Source organism: Eubalaena glacialis, chromosome 3 (assembly GCF_028564815.1).
Source record: "Eubalaena glacialis isolate mEubGla1 chromosome 3, mEubGla1.1.hap2.+ XY, whole genome shotgun sequence".
NCBI lineage: Eukaryota > Metazoa > Chordata > Mammalia > Artiodactyla > Balaenidae > Eubalaena > Eubalaena glacialis.
Genome location: NC_083718.1, coordinates 113,895,849 through 113,922,509, shown reverse-complemented (window position 1 = coordinate 113,922,509; position 26,661 = coordinate 113,895,849). Strand labels below are relative to the sequence as shown.

Genomic DNA, 26,661 nt, shown 5'->3' with positions numbered 1-26,661 from the left:
TCCAGTCCAGCTTATTTCTTTTTCTTGCTTAATTGCCCTGGCTAGAATCTCCAGTTAAATGTTGAATAGAAGTAGTAAGAGCAGACAGACATCCTCTGCTGATCTTAGGAAGAAAGCTTTCAGTCTTTTACCGTTAAGTCTGATGTTAGCTGTGAGTTTTTCATAGATCTCCTTTATCAGGTTGAGGATGTTTCCCTCTACTGTATTCCTGGTTTGCTGACTGTTTTATTATGACAGGGTGTTGGATTTTGTCAAATGCTTTTTTTTTTTTTGCATCAACTAAGATGATCATGTAGTTTTTGTCCTATTGATATGGTGTCTTAGTCCATTTGGGCTGCTATAACAAGACACTGCAGACTGGGTGGCTTATAAACCACAGAAATCTATTTCTCTTAGTTCTGGATGCTGGAAATCCAAGATCAGAGTGCCAGCATGGTAGGGTTCTGGTGAAGGCCCTATTTTAGGTTGCAGACTGCTGACTTCTCATTGTTCCCTCACATGGTGGAAGAAGGCGAGGGATCTCTTTGGAACCGCTTTTAATAAGGGCACTAATCTCATTCATGAGGGCTCCACCTAATCATCTCCCAAAGGCCCCACCTGCTAATATCATCACATCGGGAATTACCTTTCAACATATGATTTTAGGGGACACAAACATTCAGGCTATAGCATATGGTATGTAATATTGATTTTCATCTGTTTAACTGCCCTTGAATTCCTGAAATAAAACCCAGTTGGTTATGATGTATAATTCTTTTTATATGTTGCTGGATTCACTTTGCTATTATTTTGTTGGAGATTTTTTCTCTATATTAGTAAGGAATATTGGTCTGTAGTTTTCTCTTCTTGTGATGTCTTTGTCTGCTTTTGTGTCAGGATAATACTGGCTTCACATGATGAATTGGGAAGTGTTCCGTCTTATATTTTTTGGAAAAATTTGTGAAGGATTGGCATTAATTCTTCTTTAAACATTTGGTAGAGTTCAGCAGTGAAGCCACCTGGTCCTGTGTTTTTCTTTGTGAGAAGTTTTTGATTACTAATTCAATCTCTTTACTTGTTATTTGTCTATTCAGATACTCTGTTTCTTCTTAAATCAAGTTTGGTAGTGTGTATCCTTCCTAGGAATTGTCCATTTCATTTAGGTTATATAATTTGTTGACATTATATATTCCTTTTTAACATTAAAATTTTTTATAGACTACTTTTCAAACTTTCTGTTATTTTAGATTGATCTTTCCTCTAGTTAGTCCAGATTAGAAAGGTTTTAAAACTATATAGCCATTATCTATGAAAGCAGCACGCTGGAAAACTAGCTTTTAAGAATCACTGACATTATTTTTATTAATATTTTACATTTTGTCTTTTAGGATTGTATACTCATCAAACAGAAACATAAAAAACTATGAAGAGGAAATTCTCAGGAAAAAGATAGTGGAGAGTGGAGTACCACAAAAGAAATGTGACTTCAGTGTTGGAAAGTGTACTGACAATGATGGAAGGTCATCTGTAGGTAAAAGGTCATCTGATCATTCTTTTCTGAAGCATGAAATTCCAGAAGATAACAAAAAAGAGGACATTCCAGAAGATAACAACAAAGAGTACAATTTAATTTCCTCTGGTGAGGTATTTTTTGTGGATTTTTATAAAATTTTATAGCCATGAAAGTAATTATATTCTGATACAATTAGAGAAAAATATACTTCAAAAGTCAGCTCTACTGATAACTTTTTATAAGTAAATGAAATAAAAGTAAATGAAAGTCAATATAATAAAAATAAATGAAAGTAAATAATTTATGGTTAAATGGAAATAATAATATGGTCAACTCCCAGTTTTCCTAAGTAATTAGAGATGGGGTTATTATTAAAAAATACACACATAATTCATAATTCTCCTTTTAAGCCTCCATATAGTGTCATCCTTATTCTAATCTACACCAATAAAAGCTTTAGCAGACTATAGAATCAATTCTGTTATAACACAATATATGCGTTCCTTAAAAAACACCATGCAACACAAAAATCACCAATACATTTTGTCATGACACAAAATCACTGAAACTTTTGTCATGACACATTTTTAAAAGATAGGAACCTAATAAAAATGGTTAGCATAGTTTTACCCATGTTAAATGGTTCAGAAATGCATAAGTACTACAATAAGTGTGACATTTGACCTTGAAAAAGACCTCTAGTTTGTTTGTATAAGTGGGTGTCAGAAGGGTTGCAGCTTGTGAATTATTGTGAATTGGTGGAAGGAGGATGTTAAGGCTATAGATATATATATAGTAGATATTCTAACAGGAAACTCGAGACCCCTGGATCAGAGAACAGACTGTTTGTTACTTACAGAGCATCTCAGCACCACTTCCCAACCCTCAGTCCCCACGAGGCTATGTGGTGAGGGCCTGATGTTACCTGCCCTGCACGTGCAGTGGGATTGCACCATAGGAGGGGAACACCAACATTATGAGACTTTTATAGGCTGCTGGCAGATCTGCCCATCCTCCTCTGCAGAGAGAGAGAGACACCTTTACTTTGGAAGGTAAATAAATCTTCTCTGGTGAGGATAAGGTAGTTTCAGTACCCTAGAGTGTAAGGAAATGGTTTTGAGGGGAGGGTAGTCTCTGAATCTTTCTGGAGCATCACATTATCTCTGACTTCTAAGACATGTTTGTTGTTTAACCATCCTTTATCCAAATTTGCCAGTGCTCTGCTCAGAAAGGCCAGACCATACAGAAGCACAAAAATATTCATAGAAAATGGTCTCCCAGCAGTTGCTATCTGAAATCAGATAGAAGTTTGTAACACCAGAAATGGGTAGGTGTGGGTGAACTGAGGTATCTGGTAGATGTTTTAGGTGTTTGTGTATGTTTTGTGTATTCTTACAGGGCTCAGTTCAGCTTGGTGCAGTTCTTTGCATCGACCTAGTGTTTCTCATGGATTAGTTTGCACCTAAGAGGGAAAAAATCAAGAGCACAGTGTCAGAGAAGACAAAGGAAGTTTCAAGGAGGGTGGCATTGACTATGCAATACCGCAAAGGAGTTAATAAGATGTGGACAAGCAAGTGTCTGGTAAACCAGTCAACACGGAGGTTTCCATGGAGTGATGGAGAAAGTAGATGAAGGCAAGGGGTTGAGGGGTAAATGAGCTCTATTCACTTATACTCAAAACTTGTTTGGCCACTTTAATAGGCTGCTATGGGACCATGCAGAGCTCTAGACTATAGGCAGGAAAAATGGGTATCAAATACCAGCTCTGCCAACTGCTCCAACTATGTGGCCTTGGGAAAGTCCCTTACACTCTCTGAGTCTTAGAGTCTTCATCTATAAAATCAGTCTGTAACCACTTACTTCTTAGGACTGAGACTAAATGAGATAATTAAAAAATATGAATAGATCTACCTCAAGCCTAGAACAGGCATGCATGCATGTATTCATTCATTCAACATAATGAGATATGGTGAACATATATAAAAGGAATCTAACTAGGCTTAAATCAGTTTGTTTTTACTGTTGTAGCACTAAACACCACTAATAAAACTCTTTAGTTAACAGATACTTTCAGATACATCCACTTCTACTATAACACTTGTTATCTAAACATGAGTTTGATCCAACACAGTTGACATATTAGGGAACAATTTGAGCATAATGGGGCTTTTTCCTTTCCTTCCCTCTTGGCCACTCCTCAGTCTCCTTCACTGGAATTTCCTCTTTCTGCCCCTTAAATAATTGGTATTCTCCAATTTTTTTTTTTTTTGAGCTTCGTATCTAACCACTGACTAGACATATCTGTCTAAATATATCTTAAATATCTCAAAATTTAACTTGTGTCAAACTGACCTAATCATCCGCTTTCTCAACCTGCTCTTTTCTTAAATACTGTATCAGTGTGAATTGTATTACCATCTTTCTCCTCAGTTACTCTTTTACCCTTCATTCGATTCATGATCATGTCTGTTGATTTGTCTCCTAAATATTCTTAAATACTTCTCTTCTTTACCCTCCTGCCATTTCTTTATTTCAGGAATTTGCTATTTTCCTTGAGAATTTGAACCCCAGCTGGTCACCAGGCCTCTTGTTGTGCCACCCTCCATCTCTATTGTACAGAACAACGTCCATCAATTGCAAGTGTGGTCATGGCACTTCCCTTATTAAAATCCTGCAGTAGTCTCACACAGCCTTAATATAAATCCCAGCTTCTTTCCCGTGGTGCAAGGGGATGTTGGGAACTGACTCCTGCCTAGAACGCTGCTGCCTCCTGTCTTCACAACCCCTCATACCCCCGAGCTCTATTCTTACTGACTTACTTGGCATTTCCTCCTAAGGAAGTATATTTTGCCACTTCTGTTCTTTTGCACTTGTTTATTCCTGAAATGCTATTCTAATCATTACATTGAGTATCAACTTTGTGCTAGTTTTGAAGATTTGATAGTGAACAAAACAGATAGTGTTCCTATTTTGCAGTTTAGTAGGAGGTACAGTCAGGTAAGTTACGTACCAAGTGTGATAAGGACACAGATAGGGCACATGTAACCTAGGCTTAGGCCTTCAGAGAAAGCTACATGGAGGGAGTGATATCTGAATTGAATCCTGAAGGAAAAAGCAGAAGTTAACCAGGCATAAAGAGTTTAGGGGAGAAGTGTTCCAGGCAAAGGAAACAACATGCCTGGAGGCAAAGAGAACCAGGCACATAGCAAATTTGGAAAACCAGAAATGGTTTGTTGTGGGTGTAGGGTAGAGTAGGGGACAGGAATGGTCAAAGTAAGGGATGAACCTGGATATATAAGCAAAAGCCAGATAATGAAAGCCTTCTATAAAGGATGACTTTATAGTCTATGGTCCAAACTGGGATTCTTTTGAGAGAGTGAAAGATGAAAAATTATTATTGCTGTTGATAATTATTCTGGGGCACGAGGCATTAACTGGACTGCCCCAGGCAAACCAAGAGATGTGGTCACCTTACTCATAAGCTATTTTAAGGAGTTTAGGTGGTACTATTTTGCAGGCTTAAGGAGTATGAACAGAGCAAATTTAAGGTAGAGTGGAATGATGACTTCAGGTTGTGGAACAGTTTTGGGTTTCTGTGATTGTGTTTTTGTTTTTGTTTTTCTGGATACCACTTCTGACACCAAATGTGTGTGGTTTTTTCCACACACCAACCAATTCTCCCAGCACCAAATGGGCATCCAACAGTTCAATTCTGACAGTTAACTATCCAGAGTTAGCACAGACCCCACAGGTTAAGGACTTAGTCCCACAATATTGCCCCCACTTCAACACAAGTGGAGTGCTTAGGCTACTGTAGGGGAGAAAAGAGTTCCTTCTACCCTCTTAGGTTCTGTGACTGGCCTACGAATTAAACTGAAATAAGACAGATTAACAGAAGGGGGAAAATGGTTTTCATTACTTTCTTTTGTACCAGGAGTTTCACAAAGAAAGGAGATTCAAGAAGGTGGCTGGATGATTGAGGCTTATATATCATCTTAGGCTAAACGAAAGAAAGGAGTTTTGGGCTACTAGGTGGTGGAGGCAAGTTATGGGAAGGTGAGGGGAGAAAATGTATGGTGAATAAGGATTGTCTTGTTATGCAAATAAGAGTCAAGTGATGAGAATAGTAAGGAGATATCTTTACAAATGGAAATTTCCTTTACAAAAGGGAAAATTTGTACTTTTATTTTTAGGCAGTTAGGGGGATGTAAATAGCTTTTCCTGCATCTGCTCCTTCTCAAGTACCTTTAGCTCAAAATAATCCTCATGCCAAAGTGGCATGTTTTGGGGTGACATATTCTGGCGCTTTTTACTACCCAGGCTTGTGCCCAGCGACTACAAATTCAGGAGTTCCCATGACCATCCTCCTCCAAGGTTCAGTAATTTGCTAGAATGACTCACAGAACTCAGGAACACATTTCTCTTATGTTTACCTGTTTATCATAAAAGATATAATTTAGGAACAGCCAAATGGAAAAGATGCATAGGGCGAGGTATGGGGTGGGATGGGCAAGGACAGTATACAGAACAAATTCCATGCCCCCTCAGGGTGCGCCATCTTTCTGTTACCAAGTCCAAGCTCGCTCTGCTCGCCGCATGACAGGCCAATAAATCGGAGACGAGGTGTTGAGGCAAGGAATACGACTTTATTCGGAAAGCTGGCAGACCGGGAAGATGGCAGACTAAAGTCTCAAAATAACCATCTTATCGGGGTTTGGATGCCAGTTTCTTTTATAGCACAGAGAGGGGGAGGAGATGAGGAAATAAAGTAAAAAGGCCATAAGTTTTGCAAATATCCCCTGGAATGGCCAGCCTCAGGGAGGGGATGTGTTAATTTCTTCTTTCTTGCAGCCATCTACAGGTGGACAGGGTCCGGATGTTTCCCTGAACAAAGGCACTTTGGTTTAACATTCAGGCAGAGGGGCAGGGTTCCCCCAGGCAGGCCATTATGTATAGACAGTATCCTTTTAGTGAACAAAAGCAGTGGGAAGCAAGGGTTAAAGTAAAAGAAACAGATCCAATATGTAGTCAGATTTGGTTCTTCCCTGTTACATTTCCAACAAGTCAGTGAGTTCACCAACCCAGTAGCTCCCTGAATCTTATTGTTCAAGAATTTTTATAATTCAATCTGTAGCCCCCTTTCCCTCCCTAGAGATGGGGGGGAGCACTGAAAGTTCCCACTCTTTAATCACATATTTGTCCTTTCTGGTGACCAGCCCCCATCCTGAAGCTATTTAGGAACCCTACCCTGAATCACCTCATTAGCATAAACTCAAGTAAGACATTCCTATAATTTAGGAAATTTCAAGAGTTTTAAGCTCTGTGCCAGGAATGGGGGAGAAAGACCAAATATATATTTTTATTATACCACACTGTGATATATCAAGTTCAGGAGGCTACTTGAATATATAATTGGGAGTTGAGATAGGTAATCATCTATCAAATTGACTTGGTTTTCTTTTGAAAAGTTTCTAGATTTTCCCTTTGTGTCAGAAATTATACTCTGATCTTTGAATCATCGAAATGAAGACTATTCCTTCTGAACATCTCCCACTAATTTATGTGCTTTAAGTCTTCTATAGGAATATCTGGAAGTGGTAGGATCTGCCTCCTTCCCCTTCTTTATTCTGGTTGGAGTTTTATGTTTTTTCTTCAAAAATCTTTTTATGTAGTATTTGATACATTAATTTATTCAACAAATATTTATTGAGGATCTATGTATCAGGACTATTCTAGGTCTAAGGGATACTTCAATGACTAAAGTGGACTTCCAGCTCTTTTGGAACTTAGATTCCAGTTAGAGAAGGTACGGTGAGGGTGGAGATAGACAATAATGTAGTAAAGATGTTAGAAGGTGACATGCTATAGAAAAAATAGGACAGAGGAAGGGGGATTGGGAGTGCTAGTGATGGGAGTTGCAATTTTAAATGGGTGGTCAGAGTCAGCCTTGATTAAAAGGTGATGTTTAAACAAAGATTTGAATCCAGTAAGGAAGTTAGCCAAGTGGATATCTGGGAGATGAGTGTTCAAGGCAAAAGAAATGGCAGTAGAAATATCCTAACATGGGAACATAACTTGCCATTTGGAGGAATGAGAGAGAGTTCAGTATGGAAGTAAGCAAAAGAGTAGACAATGAGATTAGAGAGGTAGTGAGGAGCCAAATGTGGGGCTTGATAAGCCATTGTAAGACTTTGGCTTTTACTCTAAAAAAAAGGGAGAGAACCATATTGTTTTGAACTGGGATGGTGATGCCGAAAACTTGGCCTCTGTGCACCAGTGCCGAATCAAATCTTGGAGACAGAGTTTTGGGTGAAGTAGAAAAGAATAGCTTTATTGCTTTGCCAGGCAAAGGGGGACACAGCGGGCTCCTGCCCCTCAAAAACTGTGTGTCCCAACCTGGGAAGATTTGATGAGAGTTTTGTAGCAACGGTTCAAGGGTGAGGTTGCTGATAAGATTAGGGTGTGTGCAGGGCCTGCTCTCCTTTAATCTGGCTTCAGGTGGTCTCCATATAAGCTTCTCTGGTTCTAGAGGCTATCAAACCGTGACCTTCTCTCTGGAATGAGGATTGCTTCATCTTCCATTTATTGGGAGTTGTAGTTCTATAAAGAGCTCAAAAGATATTGTTTCGTGTGTCCTGTTGAGGTGGAATGTGGAGCCTGCCCCAAGGCTGCACCATTGTTTCTTGGCTGCTCCGCCCTTGTCTCTGCATCCCCTCCCTTAAGATCATTAATTACTGAGACCTGTTCAAGGGCAAGCATTGCAGCTAGGCCTAGATCACAAAATGGCTTAGGCCAAATGGGTTCTCTTATGTCAAGAAAGCCATTCATGGTTCTCTTTCTCTGGGGACCCCCTAACTTATCTGTTTACAGCGGTAGCAGTGGAGATATTGAGTAGTGGTTGGATTCTGGATTTCTTTCGATAGTAGAGCCAGTATTGGCATTCTGGTTTATAAATGTATACATTTGTAAATTGGTTAGTGGGAATATGTTCCTGGTGATCCATCCTCACCAAGTGTACTAACAAAAATTTCTGAACTGACAAAGCTATAGTATACAATTTAGTATTTTTCTTTTTTTATATATATATACATAGTTTATATTTCACTTCCCACTGCCTAAATTGTGAATCTTTTGAAGTAGAGAAAGTTCTTAAAGTATTTATTTTCTATACCTCTCCATACTATGTACCGTACTAAACTCATAGTAAGTGTCCTATAAATCCCATTGATTTTAGTTGAATTTCTATTGGTTCACAGATTATCCTAACCATAAATCCATGAACAGGAATAGGAAAAAATTAAGTGGTGAAAAAGAATATCAAAATTGGAAAATTTTCTAACTTTCTAAGTCAGATGTTCATGAAGTGGCTTCAGTTTTGGTATATAATTTTGTAACAGTATTACCTATGTTTAAATGTGTATCTATATTTAAAGGTATATCTATATTTAAATATAAGTAGAAATATATATTTCAGAGCAGAAAGAATAGATGATTTTAAAGTTTCATTTTACTTTGAATTTACCACTTAAATGTTTCAGTCACTGTTACTCTCTTTCAGTAGCTAATTGAGATAACTGTGGAAAAACATTTTGCTAGTATTAGAATACAAAATTTTGGAATATATATATTATTAAAGAAACTATTTTTTTAGTCTTGTTTTTCTCTTTTAAAGATATTTATGACTTGGAACCTGCATCTGAATTAGGAGAAGATTTATTGAAGCTTTATGAGAAACAGTGTTGCCCAGATATTGATATTTATGTTGATGGAAAAAGTTTTAAAGCTCACAGGTAAATAGGCATGTGATTAATTTGGTGTCTTGGTTGTGACAGTAAAGTGTAAAAGGGTAGCTGTCTTTTTCTAGCACGGTGGTTTTCAAGCTGATTCACATAGGCTACAGGGGTTCCATGGTGATGCCTCAGGAGGTCTCTGACAGGGGAGGAGTTTGGACATGAGGCAGGATTTTCTATCTGCACATTCACACATGCACAGGTGACCCTACCCAGACATGTGCACATGCTCAGCTAGAGAAGATCTGTGCTATGCATTGGGCATGAACCGAAGATTTTATTAGAAGAAAATATACTGTTGCCTAAAATAGGTTTGAAAGCCACTGTCACAGAAAATGTAATTAAATGTAATTTTTAATTTCACGGGCATTATGGTATTGAAAATGATTATTTCTACATGAATGACATGTATTCTCTCTGAATTCATTCTGGCTCAAAGTCTTTGTTTCAAAATAGCTGATTCTCCTGAATAGCATGGATTAGGAGGTTTAATATTTCAGTGTACTTTTAAAAAATCATTATTCTGCTGTAGAGTTGGGTTGTTTAGACATTCCAGGCTTTTAGAGTTTAAATTAAAGCCTGCTGCCTGTTTTGGTTAGACTCTTTTTTTGGTAAGTAACTAAAATCTGCTTAAAGAAATAAAAGATGTTAATAAAAATACAGGTTTTTTTCTTGGAACTCAAGGGAAAGAGGTACAGCTGGCCTCATAACAGACTAGAATTGGAACCAGAAAGCTGAGGAACCCAGAGTTCTCCTCCCTACCTCTTTGTGTTTCAAATAGAATGTTAAGTTATTCTGGTGCTGCAGAAGAGGAAGAACCAGACTATTTTTGCAGATGCAAGAAGCAGTCTTGTAGGTTCAAGGGTACACAGCCCTTAATGAAATAAGCAGTGAGTTTAGATTACAGAAATCCACCAAGCCAAATAGTAGTGATGTTTGTACTCTCAGAAATCATACTGGTTTTGCCAGTTAACTGACTGTAGTACATTGCTAAACTCTAGGATTGCCAGTTTCCATTAGACTACCATTCAGAATTTGAACTTTTCTTTCTGGGAACATATGTTTTGTAAATATATATACACATTTTCCTATTTTTTATGAAATCTGCATTATGTATAGTAAAATACAGAGTGTGATACAGATTTATTCATATATTTTCCATATCATGGATATGTATTTCTCATATTGGGAATATACATATTCCCAAGTGGTGTGTGTGTGTGTGTGCGCGTGCGTGCATGCCTTTCTTTTTGGTTGGGGTAAGGGGACAACACAATTTTATTTTTAAAATTAATTTACTTTGATTTTATTTTGTGCCAGATTTTTCTTGAAACCGTATGGGCATCCTAGCAAAATTCTACCTATGGAGCCCTAAGGCTATTGTTGTCATACAGGGAAAGCAGGACGCTGTGACGATTTGCAGTATGTCCTCAAACAGTGTCTGTATTTGGCTTCTCCCTGTGTACTGCCTGACAGTGGACTGTTTAAGAGCTGGATCTAGAATATTAGGTTTGTATTTTAGGACAGCTCTTGCCCACATTTCTGGCTTATTTTGTTCACCTAGCAATAAAAAATAAATTTATATTAACTAGAAAGGCAATTTCCTGAGAATGTGTTTCAGGAAGATCTGGCTTAAGTTTTCTTGCTTTGTTGTTAGTGCCCTTATGTGAGTTAAAATGGCAAATTCTAAATCCCAAGGTTACCTTCCTATTCCAAACTTAAACATCTCTTTGTTTGTACATATTTACTTTATTATTCAGTTCAAAGAATATTATGTCAGTAGTTCAGAAAACACAGGCGTACCTCATTTTCCTTTATTGCACTTCGCAGATAATTGTGTTTTTTACAAATTGAAAGTTTGTGGCAATTCTGCATGGAGCAAGTCTGTCAGCACCATTTTTTTTCCAAAAGCATTGGCTCACTTCATGTCTCTGTGTCACATTTTAGTAGTTCTCACAATATTGCAGACTTTTTCATTATTATAATATTTGTTATGGTGTTCTGTGATCAGTGATCTTTGATGTTACTACTACAACTCACTGAAGGTTTAGATGATGGTTAACATTTTTTAGCAATAAAATATTTTTAAATTAAGGTATATACATAATGCTGTTGCACACTTATTAGACTACAGTATAGTGTAAACGTGACTTTTATATGCACTAGGAAACCAAAAGATTAGTGTGACTTGCTTTATTGTGGTGGTCTGGAACTGAACCCTCAATATCGCCAATGTATGCTTGTATCATGTAATATAATCTAAAGCCCAGCAACAGAACTTTCTGAATTATTTCTTGTTCTAGATGATCAATGTCAGCATTTATCCTAGTGGTATGGCTAAAAATCCATTTGTAAAATGACTGCTTTAATTATATGTACTCATATATTTAATGATCAATGCAAGTACTCGCAAAGACCAGGATTTATGGGCAGAATTACATTCAGTTTAGGTCTCAAATTTTAGAACAGTTTAGATTGCTAGTTTAATGTCCAAACTGGTATGGTAAAGAGATAGTTTCTTTTACTGAGTCACTGTCTTTCTCTTATGCTCAAGCTCCTTCTTCAAAAACATCCCTGGTATCCCAGTTCTTCCAAGATTATGTCTCCAGTTGCTAGTTGCTCTGTCTAGCCTTTCCCTTGATCTGCAGCCCAATACCTGGAGCCCTTTATGTGCTGCAAGACGATCTGATGACAATCGCTTGCTTGTGGTGGTACAGCTAAGCCAAAGAAGTCATTTATAACTGAGTAGTTAAGAGTATGTGGACTATGTATGCAGCCTGTCTGCCTGGGTTTGAATTCCAGCTCTACCATCTTTAGCTGTATGAATTTGGGGAAGTCATTTAACCATTCTGTGTTTCAGCATCCTCATCTACGATGGAGATTATAATAATACTCATCTTATAGGGTTATTATGAGTATTAAATTACTAAAAGCATTTAAAGTACTTTGAACAGTGCCTGGCACATAGTAAGTACCATGTAAGTGTTTGCTATCATCATCCAGGTAATAGGCCTTTGATACGAGATTTTGTGTAGATGGTAGCAACAGTCTGTATGTCCTTTACTTACGTGGGACAAGGAGAGAAAGGTGATTTGAATCACTTGCATTTCCCCCCAGTCCAAGGAGGAAAAGGATAGCAGTAGGCCTCCAGGGAAGGTCACATTTACTACACTGTTCTGCCTCTACACAGGCCTTTCCCTCTCCAAAGCATAACTTCTCCACCCTTCCCACATCTTTGTCCTTGCTTATCTCCAATACTTCTGCGCAAAGGAGAAACAGAGAGCTCTTTTTATTTGGCGGGAGAGAGGTTATAATAAAAGGACCCATTGGAGTTCATGGATCCCATTTGTTAATTATGTTACTACTTTTCTGAGTATTGCTTCCTGGAGTACTACAACACATTACTCCTGTTGTGGATCTCTGTAACATTACGTTCTTTCCTGAATTGCTCTCAATCACCAGATGAATACCATCTGTATATTGGGCATTTCTCTCTACTTTTATTTCCTCCTGTCATCTTTAGCCTACCTCTAAGTACCTACCTTATCCACTCCACTGCTGATCTCCCATTTTATAGTGTTAATTATTATTCTGTTTTCTGAGTGAAATTGAATCTGCTATATTTTTAAACTAATTTATTTGTTGCACTTCAGTATTCCATAATTAAGATTCTCTTGTGCTGCTTTATTGAAAAAGCAGGACAGTGATTCCTAATTTTAGCTTTGTAACACTTAAGATCCTATATCCCTTCCAGAATACCTTTTTTTTTCAGTGCCTGATATTATAACATCAGACATTCATTCATGGGGTTAAAATGCTGTCAAATCTCCCTTTAAAAATGTAGATTTCTCTGAATATTTAGTAAATCAGCACTGAGTCAGGAGATCAGTGTCCTAGTCTGTGCCATATGACTAATTAGCTATATATTCTTGAGTCCATCAGCTGAAAACTTTTTCAGAAGTATACAGTTTAGTAATTCAGAAATCAGTCTTTCTGGGTTTAGATTCTGATTGTACCATTTAATAATTATTGAGAAGTTACTTAATCTCTCCAAGTCTCAAATTCTTTATCTGTAAAAGAAATAATGATAGTAATTGTAGCATAGGATGGCTGTGAGGATTGAATCTGATAATGTACATAAAGCACTTAGCATGATTCTGTGGCACATTGGAAGCATTCAGTAAATGTTAGTTGCTATAAGTATATATTAGATATCTGGGAGGGAGGCACATTGTTGCCTTTTCTACCTTATCTTAGAGTGGAGGTTGGCAAACTATGACCCAACCCAAAGCCGGTCAGTGGCTTCTTTTTGTATAAAACAACAACAACAACAACAACAAAAAAAACAAGAATATGCAACAGGGACCTGAAAAGCCTAATATATTTATATTGATGTTTACTATCTGGCCCTTTGCAGAAAAAGTTTGCTGTTCCCTATCTTACTAGGATTGCCAGGAAGCTTTATGAAGTAATTGTAATAAAATTCCAGATTCCCATACACTAAAGTGGGTTATGAATATTATCTTAATATTAATTACTTTATTAATGATAAATGGTCAACCCTGTCCACTTAAAAGGTTTAAAATAATAAATTGGATGTGGGAACAATCGAAAAGAGGTGAGATTCTTTGGTACCATGGGCCTTTGAGGGAGGTTGCAATGGGGAACCAAAGCCAAAGGCACTGGGCGCCTAAAAGGAAACAAGTCACCTAGAGTAGAAACTCCTTAACTGAACGTGACTAAACGTACTCTTCAGCTGTTCTCTGTAGAGCATGCGGACATGTTAGGCAGAACTCTCAAGGCTAGGATGTCATTCTCTAGTATACCTATAACATTTCCATTCCTTTCATTGAGTTTGTGTCTCCTGAGTCACTTGGGGTTATTACCAAACCTGTTTGATGCCATTTGAATTTCTTATTTTGATAGCATGACTTAATGACGTATCATATAAACCAATGATACATGAAGTATGAAAAGAATTTGTGGTTACAATGAAAACTAAAGTGAATGTTTTAGAAAGATTAATAAGGCAGGGGCACTTTTTTTGAGATTTTTTTTTTTAACTTTTTATTTTATATTGGAGTATAGCCGATAAACAATGTTGTGATAGTTTCAGGTGCACAACAAAGCGACTCAGCCATACATATACATGTATCCATTCTCCCCCAGACTCCTCTTGGGAGAGGCACTTTTAAAATTGCTGTTGAATTCAGGGACTTCCCTGGCAGTCCAGTGGTTAAGACTCCACACTTCCAATGCAGGGGGCACAGGTTCGATCCCTGGTGTGGCAGCTGGGATCCCGCATGCCACGTGGCATGACCAAAAAATAAAAGATAAATTAAAAAATAAAGTAAAACTGCTATTGAGTTCAGTTTAGATGAAACAATATAAAAGTTTGAGGGGAAATTATAAAACTCTTAAATTATTCTATACTTCAGATTGCTTCATAAAATTTTTAAATTTCTTTCTTCACTTCAGAGAAGTTTGAACTAAAAATCATAGACAGGGTATATGGGTATATATAGTTTTTGCAAGAAATAGGAGGCTCCAATCAGCAAACCCACAATAAAAAAATAAAGATTGGCCTTGTATGGTCAAAGATTTGTGAATGAATACGTATTTATTTTTTAAGTTTGAATAAAATGATTATGATATAGACAAATCATTTTAAAAATTCTCTCCTAATTTTTAGATTAACCAAACAACTATCAGTCCTCATTGTACTGGATAACAGGGCATCCATTGCACTTCACAAATCATTTTTTAACTTAGGAAAGGCTAATCCTATGAAAGCTGTAGTCAATGTATGTCAAAATGGATGTCTCAAGAGAAAGCTAACTTACCATTTTTAAAGTTTATGTTCTCTAAAATATTTGCAAAGTGTAATGGGTAATGGTGACAGCACCAGAAAGTTTGGATTCACTGCTCTGGGTTTAACCCTTATTCAGTTATGTTGAACTAAAAGGAAAAAAATATATTCTTGGGGCAAGAGTACTTAAAAAAATAGTCCTAGTGAAAAATTCTTTATTTAGAGTTTCTTTGAGTAATCCAGGCCATTATTCTGCCTGGAGTAGTGAATCTAGTTCAGCTAAAATCAGGAAGTATTGAATAGCAATGTACTATAAAACAAGAGCAAGGGGGAAATTAGGGCATCTCTACAGAGCCAGAAGCAGCCTTGTCAGTTGAGATTAAATTTAGTCAAAAAGAGAAAAAAACTTTGGTGTGTTGGAAAATGAAAAATCTGGTGAAGATTTTTAATACACCATGCTATCTACAGCATAATTTTTTAAACTGAGGCTTGTATCTGAATTAAATAGGAATGTTTTCTAAGTTTCTGTCTTAAGGGCAGGGTAATTGTTTAAGCCTCAGATGGTTTTCGTCTTATTTAGAAGGAAATGGCTAGCATGCTGTTTAGCATGTTTAGTTCAAGTCTTCCATATCCTTAACTGACTTTTTGTCTACTTGTTCTCTTAATTACGGAGAAGAATGTTGGTGTCTCTAATATAATTGTAAATTTATCTACTTTCCCCTTCAGTTCTATCAGTTTTGCTTCATATATTTTGAAGGTTTGTTATTTGGTACACACACATTTAGGATTGTTATTTCCTCTTGATGAATTGACCCCTTTTTCATTATGAAATATTAGTCTTTACCCCAAGTAATATTCCTGTTGTGAAGTCTTTTGTCTGATGTTAATAGGGCCACTCCAGCTTTCTTTCTTTTTTAAAGATTGAGGTATAATTGATATATAGCATTGTATTAGTTTCAGGTGTTTAACATAATGAACTGATCATCACAATAAGTCTAGTTAGCATCCCACTCCAGCTTTCTTATGATTAGCATTTAGATGGTATATGTTTTTTCATCCTTTTACCTTTAGCCTCTCTGTGTCTTTGTATTTTAAATGGGTTTAAAATTAATTTTTTGTAGACAGCTATAGTTATGTCTTGCTCTTTTATTATCTGGTCTCATAATCTCACCTTTTAATTGGAGAATCTAGATCATTTATGGTAATATAGGTATTAATATGTTGGAATTTAAGGCTACTATTTGCTATTTGTTTTCATTTTTTCTTTGTTTTCTTTTTCCTCTTTCCTTCTTTTCTTTGTATTAATTGAGAAAAAAAATTTTTTAATTCCAGTTTATTTCCACTATTGACATATGAGGTATATTGTGTGTGTGTGTTGTTTTTGTTTTTTTAGTAGTTACTTTAGGATTTGCAATATGCATTGTTATTACCATTTACCTTCAATTAATATTATATACCTTTATGTATAATGTTAGGACATTTTCCCCCTTCTGTCCCTTGTGTTATTGCTGCCATACATTTCACTTCTATATATACTCAAAACCCCACTATAAATTGTAATTGATTTTTAAACAGTTATCTTTTAAGTAATTTTAAAAATGAGGGAAAAAGTTATACTTACCCACTATTACCAGTTCTGGCACTTTCAATCTTTTGTGTAGGTTTGGGTTTCTGTCTGTTGTAATTTTCCTTCAGCCTAAAGAACTTTCTTTAAATTTCTTGTAAGAGAGTTCAGCTGGCAATGACTTTTCTCAGCTTTTGTTTGTCTAGAAAAGTCTTCATTTAGCCTCCATTTTTGAAAGGTATTTTTGCTGAATACAAAATTATAAATTTGTGATTTTTATTTCTTTCAGTGCTTTAATCATGTAATTTCATTGTTTTTTTGGCTTGTGTTGTCTCTAATAAGAAGCCTGTGATATGTCTAGCTTTGCATGTCAGTATTTGACGTACCTTTTTCTTTGGCTGCTTTACAGTTTTTTTCTCTATAATTAGTTTTTAGCAATTTGGTTATATCTTGTGCTTTTGTTTATTCTGCTTATGATTTATTGAGCTTCTTGGACCTGTGGGTTTGTAGTTTTTATGAAATTTGGAAATTCTACAACTGTTGTTTTTATGATATGTCTAGCTTTGCATGTCAGTATTTGATGTACCTTTTTCTTTGGCTGCTTTACAGTTTTTTTCTCTATAATTAGTTTTCAGCAATTTGGTTATATCTTGTGCTTTTGTTTATTCTGCTTATGATTTATTGAGCTTCTTGGACCTGTGGGTTTGTAGTTTTTATGAAATTTGGAAATTCTACAACTGTTATTTTTTTCAAGTTTTCTTACCATTCTCTTCTTTTTCTCCTTTCCACTTGGGACTCCAATTACGTTATGTTAGTCCCAAGCTCGCTTAAGCTCCTTTTTTTTAGCCAGTTTATTTTTTCTCCCTATGTCTTATTTGGATAATTTGTATTGCTATATACACAGGTACACCGATCTTTTCTTTTTCAGTATCTAATCTTTTAAGTGCATTCATGAATTTTTTTTCATTTCAGATATTGTATATTTCATCTCTAAAAGTTTTGTCTGGTTTTTTAGAAGATCTCTTCCTTATGTTCATTATTTAAAAATCCTTGAGTGTATCTATAATAAGATTTTATTTTATTTATTTATTTTTTATTTATTTATTTTTGGCTGTGTTGGGTCTTCGTTGCTGCACATGGGCTTTCTCTAGTTGCAGGAGCAGGGGCTACTCTTCCTTGCAGAGCACAGGCTTCTCATTGCAGTGGCTTCTCTTGTGGCGGAGCACCGGCTCTAGGCACGCGGGCTTCCGTAGTTGTGGCACATGAGCTCAGTAGTTGTGGCTCGCGGGCTCTAGAGCACAGGCTCAGCAGTTGTGCACGGGCTTAGTTGCTCCGCGGCATGTGGGATCTTCCGGACCAGCGCTCAAACCCGTGTCCCCTGCATTGGCAGGCAGATTCTTAACCACAGTGCCACCAGTGAAGTCCCTATAATAGCATTTTTAAATGCTTTTTCTGCTAACTCCATCATTTCTTTCATTTCTGGGTCTATTTCTATTGACTGATTTTTCTCCTGATTATAGTTCATATTTTGCTACTTCTTCACATACCTGATAATTTGTTATTAGATTCTGGACATTATGAATAGTATGCTGTTGAGTGTTTGAATTTTGTTGTCTCTCTTTTAGAAGTGTTGATGTTTGTTTTAGCAGGCAATTAAGTTATTGTGGATCATCTTCATCTTTCTGAGATTTGTTTTTAAACTTAGGGTGGCTTTAGAGTAGCCTTTACTCTGAAGGGTGGATAGCTCTTCTACTGAGGTGTGACCCTTCTGGGACCTAGGATTAGTATTCAGTCCTGGCCAGAAGGAACTTGATCTGCCTGCCCTGTATGAACAGGCTTATAGCTTCCTGACCTTTATTCTTTGCTGGGCTTCATGAAGTTTTACCCTATGTGTGCTCAGATTGTGTTCAGATGAAGGCTCGACGGGATCCCTCCTCTAATTTTTGGAGCTCTTTTTCTTAACTTCCTCTTCTGTTGTACTGTGCCCCATAAATTCCAGCTGACTCATTTTCCCAAGCTCCCATATTTGTCTTCTCACCTCAGCAAGACAACTAGGCTCTGCTTCTGTTTATCTTCCCTGTGCCATGATCTAATTGTTTCTGGGAAGAAAAGTATTATGATTGTAGGGCTTACCTCATTTGTTTTCTTTCTCTTAAGGCTCAGAGTTCTGTACTGCCTTTTTTTTCAGTGTCATATTTTATTCACTTTCCTACTTGTTAATGGAGGTGAGGCAAGTCCCATACTTGTTATCTTTCATGGGTGGAAGCAGAAACCCTAATTTTTTCTTAATATACTTTATTTTTAGAACAGTTTTAAATTTACAGAAAAACTGAGTACAGAGAATTCCCATATGCCCCCACACCCAGTTCCCTTATTATCAACATCTTATGTGTACATCTTAGTATAGTACGTTTGTTACAATGAAAGAACCAATATTGAGACATTGTTATTCACTAAAGTCCATAGTTTATTCAGAATTCATTAGTTTTTGCCTAATGTCTTTTTTCTATTCTAGGATCCCATTCAGGATACCACATTACATGTAGTGGTCATGTTTCCTTAGGCTTCTCTTGGCTGTGATAGTTTCTCAGACTTTCCTTGTCTTTGATGACCTTGACAGTTTGAGGAGTCCTGGGCAAGTATTCTGAGGGCAAGAATGTCCCTCAGTTGTAGTTTACTTAATGTTTTTCTCATGATTAAATGAGTTATGAATTTTGGGGAGGAAGTTCACAAAGATAAACTGCCATTCTTATTACATCATTTCAAGGGTACTTATCACTGTTTATGTTAACCTTGATCACTTGGCTACACTGGTTTTTGTCTGGTTTCTTCACTGTAAAGTTACTCCCCTCTCCCCCATCTCCCATTTCTATACTGTACTCTCTAGAAGTAAGTCACCGTGTATAGCCTGCACTTAAAGGATGGGGAGTTATGGTCCACCTTCTTGAGGGGATAGTATCTACCTGAATTATTTGGCATTCTTCTATACAAGAAATTTGTCTTTTCTCCCCTCTTTATTTATTCAGTCATTTCTGTATGTCAGCATGTACTCATGGATATTTATTTTGTACTTCAGCTCATTTTGGTACTTTGGTTTGTAATTTGGTTTATCTTGCATTTTGGCCTATTTATTTTTTGCTGAAATTGTTCCAGTTTTAGTTATGGGAGCTCCTTCAATTGGTTCTTGACATACAACCCCCCCATCAGTGTGTGTGTGTGTGTCTGTGTGTGTCTGTGTGTGTAGCATTTCTTTACTTTCTGACACTAAAAGATACTCTAGACTCATCTGTCCTAGAATCAAACATTTCTCTAATGAACCCTGATTCCTTTTATTCTAATGGTATTAGAAACTACTGTTTGGACACTGCGTGTGCTTGTTGCTAGTTCTTTTAGATCCTCTCAGCTGACAGAGCAAGGAAATATATGTGTATATATTAATCTGCAGATATGCACATATCTATAAATATTTCTGTATGAACCCATCTTTATTTGTATTAAGCTAAAAATGAATTCATTGTGAGATCTCCAACACTAATCATACTAACACATTGATCATCCTACTCTTACCTCCTTGCTTGTCTGTAATCTTCCACTATACTAATGAGAAACTGGCTTTCATCATTCAACATCTAATACTTAATCATTCAATTCCAGTATTCATGTATAGTGGTTTCAGAATTGTTAATCCATACCTGCATGGGAAACAACTTCACCAACTAGAGCAGGGGTCCCCAACCCCTGGACCATGGACTGTTACCGGTCCATGGCCCATTAGGAACTGGGCCACACAGCAGGAGGTGAGCGGCGGGCAAGTGAGTGAGCGAAGCTTCTTCTGTATTTACAATCGCTCCCCATCGCTCACGTTACTGCCTGAGTTCCGCCTCCTGTCAGATCAGCAGCAGCATTAGATTCTCATAGGAGCGCAAACCCTACTGTGAACTGCACATGCAAGGGATCTAGGTTGCACACACCTTATGAGAATCTAATGCCTGATGATCTGAGGTGCAGCTGAGGCAGTGATGCTAGCACTGGGGAGCAGCTGCAAATACAGATTATTGTTAGCAGAGAGGTTAGACTGCACAGAGACCATAATAGATCAATTGCTTGCAGGCTCATATCAAAACCCTATCAGTGAGTGGCAAGTGACAATTAAGCTGCATCTTACGGAGTAGACTGGACATAAGCAACACACTTTGGGTGTCACTGTCTCCCATCACCCCCAGATGGGACCATCCAGTTGCAGGAAAACAAGCTCAGGGCTCCCAGTGATTCTGCATTATGGTGACTTGTATAATTATTTCATTATATATTACAATGTAATAGTAATAGAAATAAAGTGCACATTAAATGTAGTGCGCTTGAATCATCCCGAAACCATCCCCCCCCACCCCCAGTCCATGGAAAAATTGTCTTCCATGAAACCGGTCCCTGGTGCCAGAACGGTTGTGGACTGCTGAACTAGAGTACACTGCTTGTACTACGCAGTTGCTTTGCCTTTATTCGTACAGTCTATACTCATTTCCAAAGTTATTTAGGCCAGTACCTTTATCTCCCACTCCCTTCAATGAGGTTATTTCATACATTTGTAATACAGTTAGGTAATTTTGTCACAGTCTGCATCCTGGGATCTCCTGACCTCCTCCTAAGTGTTCTTGTTTTAATTAGCATACATTAAGGTTCACTTGTACTATAAAGTTCTGTGGGGTTTTTTTTTAAACATCTTTATTGGAGTATAATTGCTTTACAATGTTGTGTTAGTTTCTGCTATATAACAAAGTGAATCAGCTATATGTATACATATATCCCCATATCCCCTCCCTCTTGCGTTTCCCTCCCACCCTCCCTATCCCAGCCCTCTAGGTGGTCACAAAGCACCAAGCTGATCTCCCTGTGCCATGCGGCTGCTTCCCACTAGCTATCTGTTTTACACTTGGTAGTGTATGTATGTCAGTGCTACTCTCTCACTTCGTCCCAGCTTGCCCTTCCCCTTCTGTGTGTCCTCAAGTCCATTCTCTGCCTCTGCGTCTTCATTCCTGTCCTGCCCCTAGGTTCATCAGAACCATTTTTTTTTAGATTCCATATATGTGTGTTAGCATACAGTATTTGTTTTTTCTTTCTGACTTATTCACTCTGTATGACAGACTCTAGTTCCATCCACCTCACTACAAATACCTCAATTTTGTTTCCTCTTATGGCTGAGTAATATTCCATTATATATCTGTGCCACATATTCTTTATCCATTCATCTGTCAGTGGATACTTAGGTTGCTTCCATGTCCTGGCTATTGTAAATAGAGCTGCAATGAACATTGTGGTACATGACTCTTTTTGAATTGTGGTTTTCTCAGGGTATATGTCCAGTAGTGGGATTGCTGGGTCACATGGTAGTTCCATTTTTACTTTTTTAAGGAACCTCCATACTGTTCTCCATAGTGGCTGTATCAATTTGCATTCTCACCAGCAGTGCAAGAGGATTCCCTTTTCTCCACACCCTCTCCAGCATTTATTGTTTGTAGATTTTTTGATGATGGCCATTCTGACTGGTGTGAGGTGATACCTCATTGTCATTTTGATTTGCATTTCTCTAATGATTACTGATGTGGAGCATCCTTTCATGTGTTTGTTGTCAATCTGTATATCTTCTTTGGAGAAATGTCTATTTAGGTCTTCTGCCCATTTCTGGTTTGGGTTGTTTGTTTTTTTGATATTGAGCTGAATGAGCCGCTTGTATATTTTGGAGATTAATCCTTTGTCAGTTGCTTCATTTGCAAATATTTTCTCCCATGCTGAGGGTTGTCTTTTTGTCTTGTTTATGTTTTCCTTTGCTGTGCAAAAGCTTTTAAGTTTCATTAGGTCCCATTTGTTTATTTTTGTTTTTATTTCCATTTCTCTAGGAGGTGGGTCAAAAAGGATCTTGCTGTGATTTAGGTCATGAGTGTTCTGCCTATGTTTTCCTCTAAGAGTTTTATAGTGTCTGGCCTTACATTTAGGTCTTTAATCCATTTTGAGTTTATTTTTGTGTATGGTGTTAGGAAGTGTTCTAATTTCATTCTTTTATATGTAGCTGTCCAGTTTTCCCAGCACCACTTGTTGAAGAGGCTGTCTTTTCTCCATTATATATTCATACTGTCTTGATTACCATACTGTCTTGATTACTTTAGCTTTGTAGTATAGTCTGATGTCAGGGAGCCTGATTCCTCCAGCTCGTTTTTTTTTTTTTTTTCTCAAGATTGCTTTGGCTATTCGGGGTCTTTTCAGTTTCCATACAAATTGTGAAATTTTTTGTTCTAGTTCTGTGAAAAATGCCATTGGTAGTTTGACAGGGATTGCACTGAATCTGTAGATTGCTTTGGGTAGTATAGTCATTTTCACAATGTTGATTTTTCCAATCCAAGAACATGGTATATCTCTCCATCTGTTTGTATCATCTTTAATTTCTTTTATCATTGTATTATAGTTTTCTGCATACAGGTCTTTTTTCTCCTTGGGTAGGTTTATTCCTAGGTATTTTATTCTTTTTGTTGCAGTGGTAAATGGGAGTGTTCCTTAATTTCTCTTTCAGAATTTTCATTGTTAGTGCAATGACAAAAATGCAAGAATTGCTGTGCATTAATTTTGTATCCTGCTACTTTACCAAATTCATTGATTAGCTCTAGTAGTTTTCTGGTAGCATCTTCAGTATTCTCTATGTGTAGTATCATGTCATCTGCAAACAGTGACAGCTTTACTTCTTCTTTTCCAATTTGGATTCCTTTTATTTCTTTTTCTTCTCTGATTGCTGTGGCTAAAACTTCCAAAACTATGTTGAATAATAGTGGTGAGAGTGGGCAACCTTGTTTTGTTCCTGATCTTAGAGGAAATGGTTTCAGTTTTTCACCATTGAGAACGATGTTGGCTGTGGGTTTGTCATATATGGCCTTTATTATGTTGAGGTAAGTTCCCTCTATGCCTACTTTCTGGAGAGTTTTTATCATAAATGGGTGTTGAATTTTGTTGAAAGCTTTTTCTGCATCTATTGAGATGATCATATGGTTTTTATCCTTCATTTTGTTAATATGGTGTATCACATTGATTGATTTGTATATATTGAAGAATCCTTGCATTCCTGGGATAAACCCTGCCTGATCATGGTGTATGATCCTTTTAATGTGTTGTTGGATTCTGTTTGCTAGTATTTTGTTGAGGAGTTTTGCATCTATGTTCATCAGTGATATTGACCTGTAGTTTTCTTTCTTTGTGACATGTCTAGTTTTGATATCAGGGTGATGGTGGCCTCATAGAATGAGTTTGGGAGTGTTCCTCCCTCTGCAATATTTTGGAAGAGTTTGAGAAGGATAGGTGTTAGCTCTTCTCTAAATGTTTGATAGAATTCGCCTGTGAAGCCATCTGGTCCTGGGCTTTTATTTGTTGGAAGATTTTTAATCACAGTTTCAATTTCAGTGCTTGTGATTGGTCTGTTTATAGTTTCTATTTCTTCCTGATTCAGTCTTGGAAGGTTGTGCTTTTCTAAGAATTTGTCCATTTCTTCCAGGTTGTCCATTTTATTGGCATATAGTTGCTTATAGTAATCTCTCATGATCGTTTGTATTTCTGCAGTGTCAGTTGTTACTTCTCCTTTTTCATTTCTAATTCTGTTGATTTCATTTCTAATTCTGTTGATTTGCATCTTCTCGCTTTTTTTCTTGATGAGTCTGGCTAATGGTTTACCAATTTTGTTTATCTTCTTAAAGAACCATCTTTTAGTTTTGTTGACCTTTGCTATTGTTTCCTTCATTTCTTTTTCATTTATTTTTGATCTGATCTTTATGATTTCTTTCTTTCTGCTAACTTTGGGGGTTTTTTGTTCTTCTTTCTCTAATTGCTTTAGGTGTAAGGTTAGGTTGTTTATTTGAGATTTTTCTTGTTTCTTGAGGTAGGATTGTAATGCTATAAAATTCCCTCTTTAGAACTGCTTTTGCTGCATCCCATAGGTTTTGGGTCGTCGTGTTTTCATTGTCAGTTGTTTCTAGGTATTTTTTTATTTCCTCTTTGATTTCTTCAGTGATATCTTGGTTATTTAGTAGCCTCCATGTGTTTGTATTTTTTACAGATTTTTTCCTGTAATTGATATCTAGTCTCATAGTGTTGTGGTCAGAAAAGATACTTGATACGATTTCAATTTTCTTAAATTTACCAAGGCTTGATTTGTGACCCAAGATGTGATCTATCCTGGAGAATGTTCCATGAGCACTTGAGAAGAATGTGTATTCTGTTGTTTTTGGATGGAATGTCCTATAAATATCAATTAAGTCCATCTTGTTTAATGTATCCTTTAAAGCTTGTGTTTCCTTATTTATTTTCATTTTGGATGATCTGTCCATTGGTGAAAGTGGGATGTTAAAGTCCCCTACTATGATTGTGTTACTGTCGATTTCCCCTTTTATGGCTGTTAGTATTTGCCTTAGGTATTGAGGTGCTCCTATGTTGGGTGCATAAATATTTACAATTGTTGTATCTTCTTGGATTGATCCCTTGATCATTATGTAGTGTCCTTCTTTGTCTCTTGTAATAGTCTTTATTTTAAAGTCTATTTTGTCTGATATGAGAATTGCTACTCCAGCTTTATTTTGATTTCCATTTGCATGGAATATCTTTTTCCATCCCCTCACTTTCAGTCTTTATGTGTCCCTAGGTCTGAAGTGGGTCCCTTGTAGACAGCATATATACAGCTCTTGTTTTTGTATCTATTCAGCCAGTCTGTGTCTTTTGGTTGCGGCATTTAATCCATTTACATTCAAAGTTATTATCAATATGTATGTTCCTAATACCATTTTCTTAATTGTTTTGGGTTTGTTTTTGTAGGTCTTTTCCTTCCATTGTGTTTCCTGCCTAGAGAAGTTCCTGTAGCATTTGTTGTAAAGGTGGTTTCATGGTGCTGAATTCTCTTAGCTTTTGCTTGTCTGTAAAGGTTTTAATTTCTCCATCGAATCTGAATGAGATCCTTGCTTGGTAGAGTAATCTTGGTTGGAGGTTTTTCCCTTTCATCACTTTAAATATATCCGGCCACTCCCTTCTGGCTTGCCGAGTTTCTGGTGAAAGCTCAGCTGTTAACCTTATAGGAATTCCCTTGTGTGTTATTTGTTGCTTTTCCCTTGCTGCTTTTAATATTTTTTCTTTGTATTTAATTTTTGATAGTTTGATTAATATGTGTCTTGGCATGTTTCTCCTTGGATTTATCCTGTATGGGACTGTCTGCGTTTCCTGGACTTGATTGACTATATCCTTTCCCATGTTAGGGAAGTTTTCAACTATAATCTCTTCAAATATCTTCTCAGTCCCCTTCTTTTTCTCTTCTTATTCTGGGACACCTATAATTCAAATGTTGGTGCATGTAATGTTGTCCCAGAGGTCTCTGAGACTGTCCTCAATTCTTTTCATTATTTTTTCTTTATTCTGCTCTGTGGTAGTTATTTCCACTATTTTATCTTTCAGGTCACTTATCTGTTCTTCTGCCTCAGTTATTCTGCTATTGGTTCCTTCTAGAGAATTTTTAATTTCATTTATTGTGTTGTTCATCATTGTTTGTTTGCTCTTTAGTTCTTCTAGGTCCTTTTTAAACGTTTCTTGTATTTTCTCCATTCTATTTCCAAGATTTTGGATCATTTTACTATCATTCGTCTGAATTCTTTTTCAGGTAGACTGCCTATTCCCTCTTCATTTGTTTGGTCTGGTGGGTTTTTACCTCGCTCCTTCATCTGCTGCATATTTCTCTGTTTTCTCATTTTGCTTAACTTATTGTGTTTGGGGTCTCCTTTTCTCAGGCTGCACGTTTATAGTTCCCGTTGTTTTTGGTGTCTGCCCCCAGTGGGTGAGGTCAGTTCAGTGGCTTGTGTAGGCTTCCTGGTGGAGGGGACTGGTGCCTGTGGTCTGGTGGGTGGGGCTGGATCTTGTCTTTCTGGTGGGCAGGGCCGTGTCCGGTGGTGTGTTTTGGGATGTCTGTGAACTTAGTATGATTTTAGGCAGCCTC

The 26,661-nt window shown here is 37.1% G+C and overlaps 1 protein-coding gene across 3 annotated transcripts in view; it reads left to right on the top strand.

Annotated features, from left to right (window-relative positions):
• BTBD8 (BTB domain containing 8) overlaps nucleotides 1-26,661 on the top strand; it is a 91,292-nt gene that overhangs the window by 13,157 nt on the left and 51,474 nt on the right. For 2 of the 3 annotated variants that reach the window (XM_061186316.1, XM_061186315.1), the window contains exons 3-4: nucleotides 1,368-1,618; nucleotides 9,165-9,282. In XM_061186316.1, coding sequence (XP_061042299.1) covers nucleotides 1,368-1,618; nucleotides 9,165-9,282 — 369 coding nt within the window. The remainder of the gene's footprint in view (nucleotides 1-1,367; nucleotides 1,619-9,164; nucleotides 9,283-26,661) is intronic. The other variant, XM_061186317.1, reaches the window with a different exon arrangement.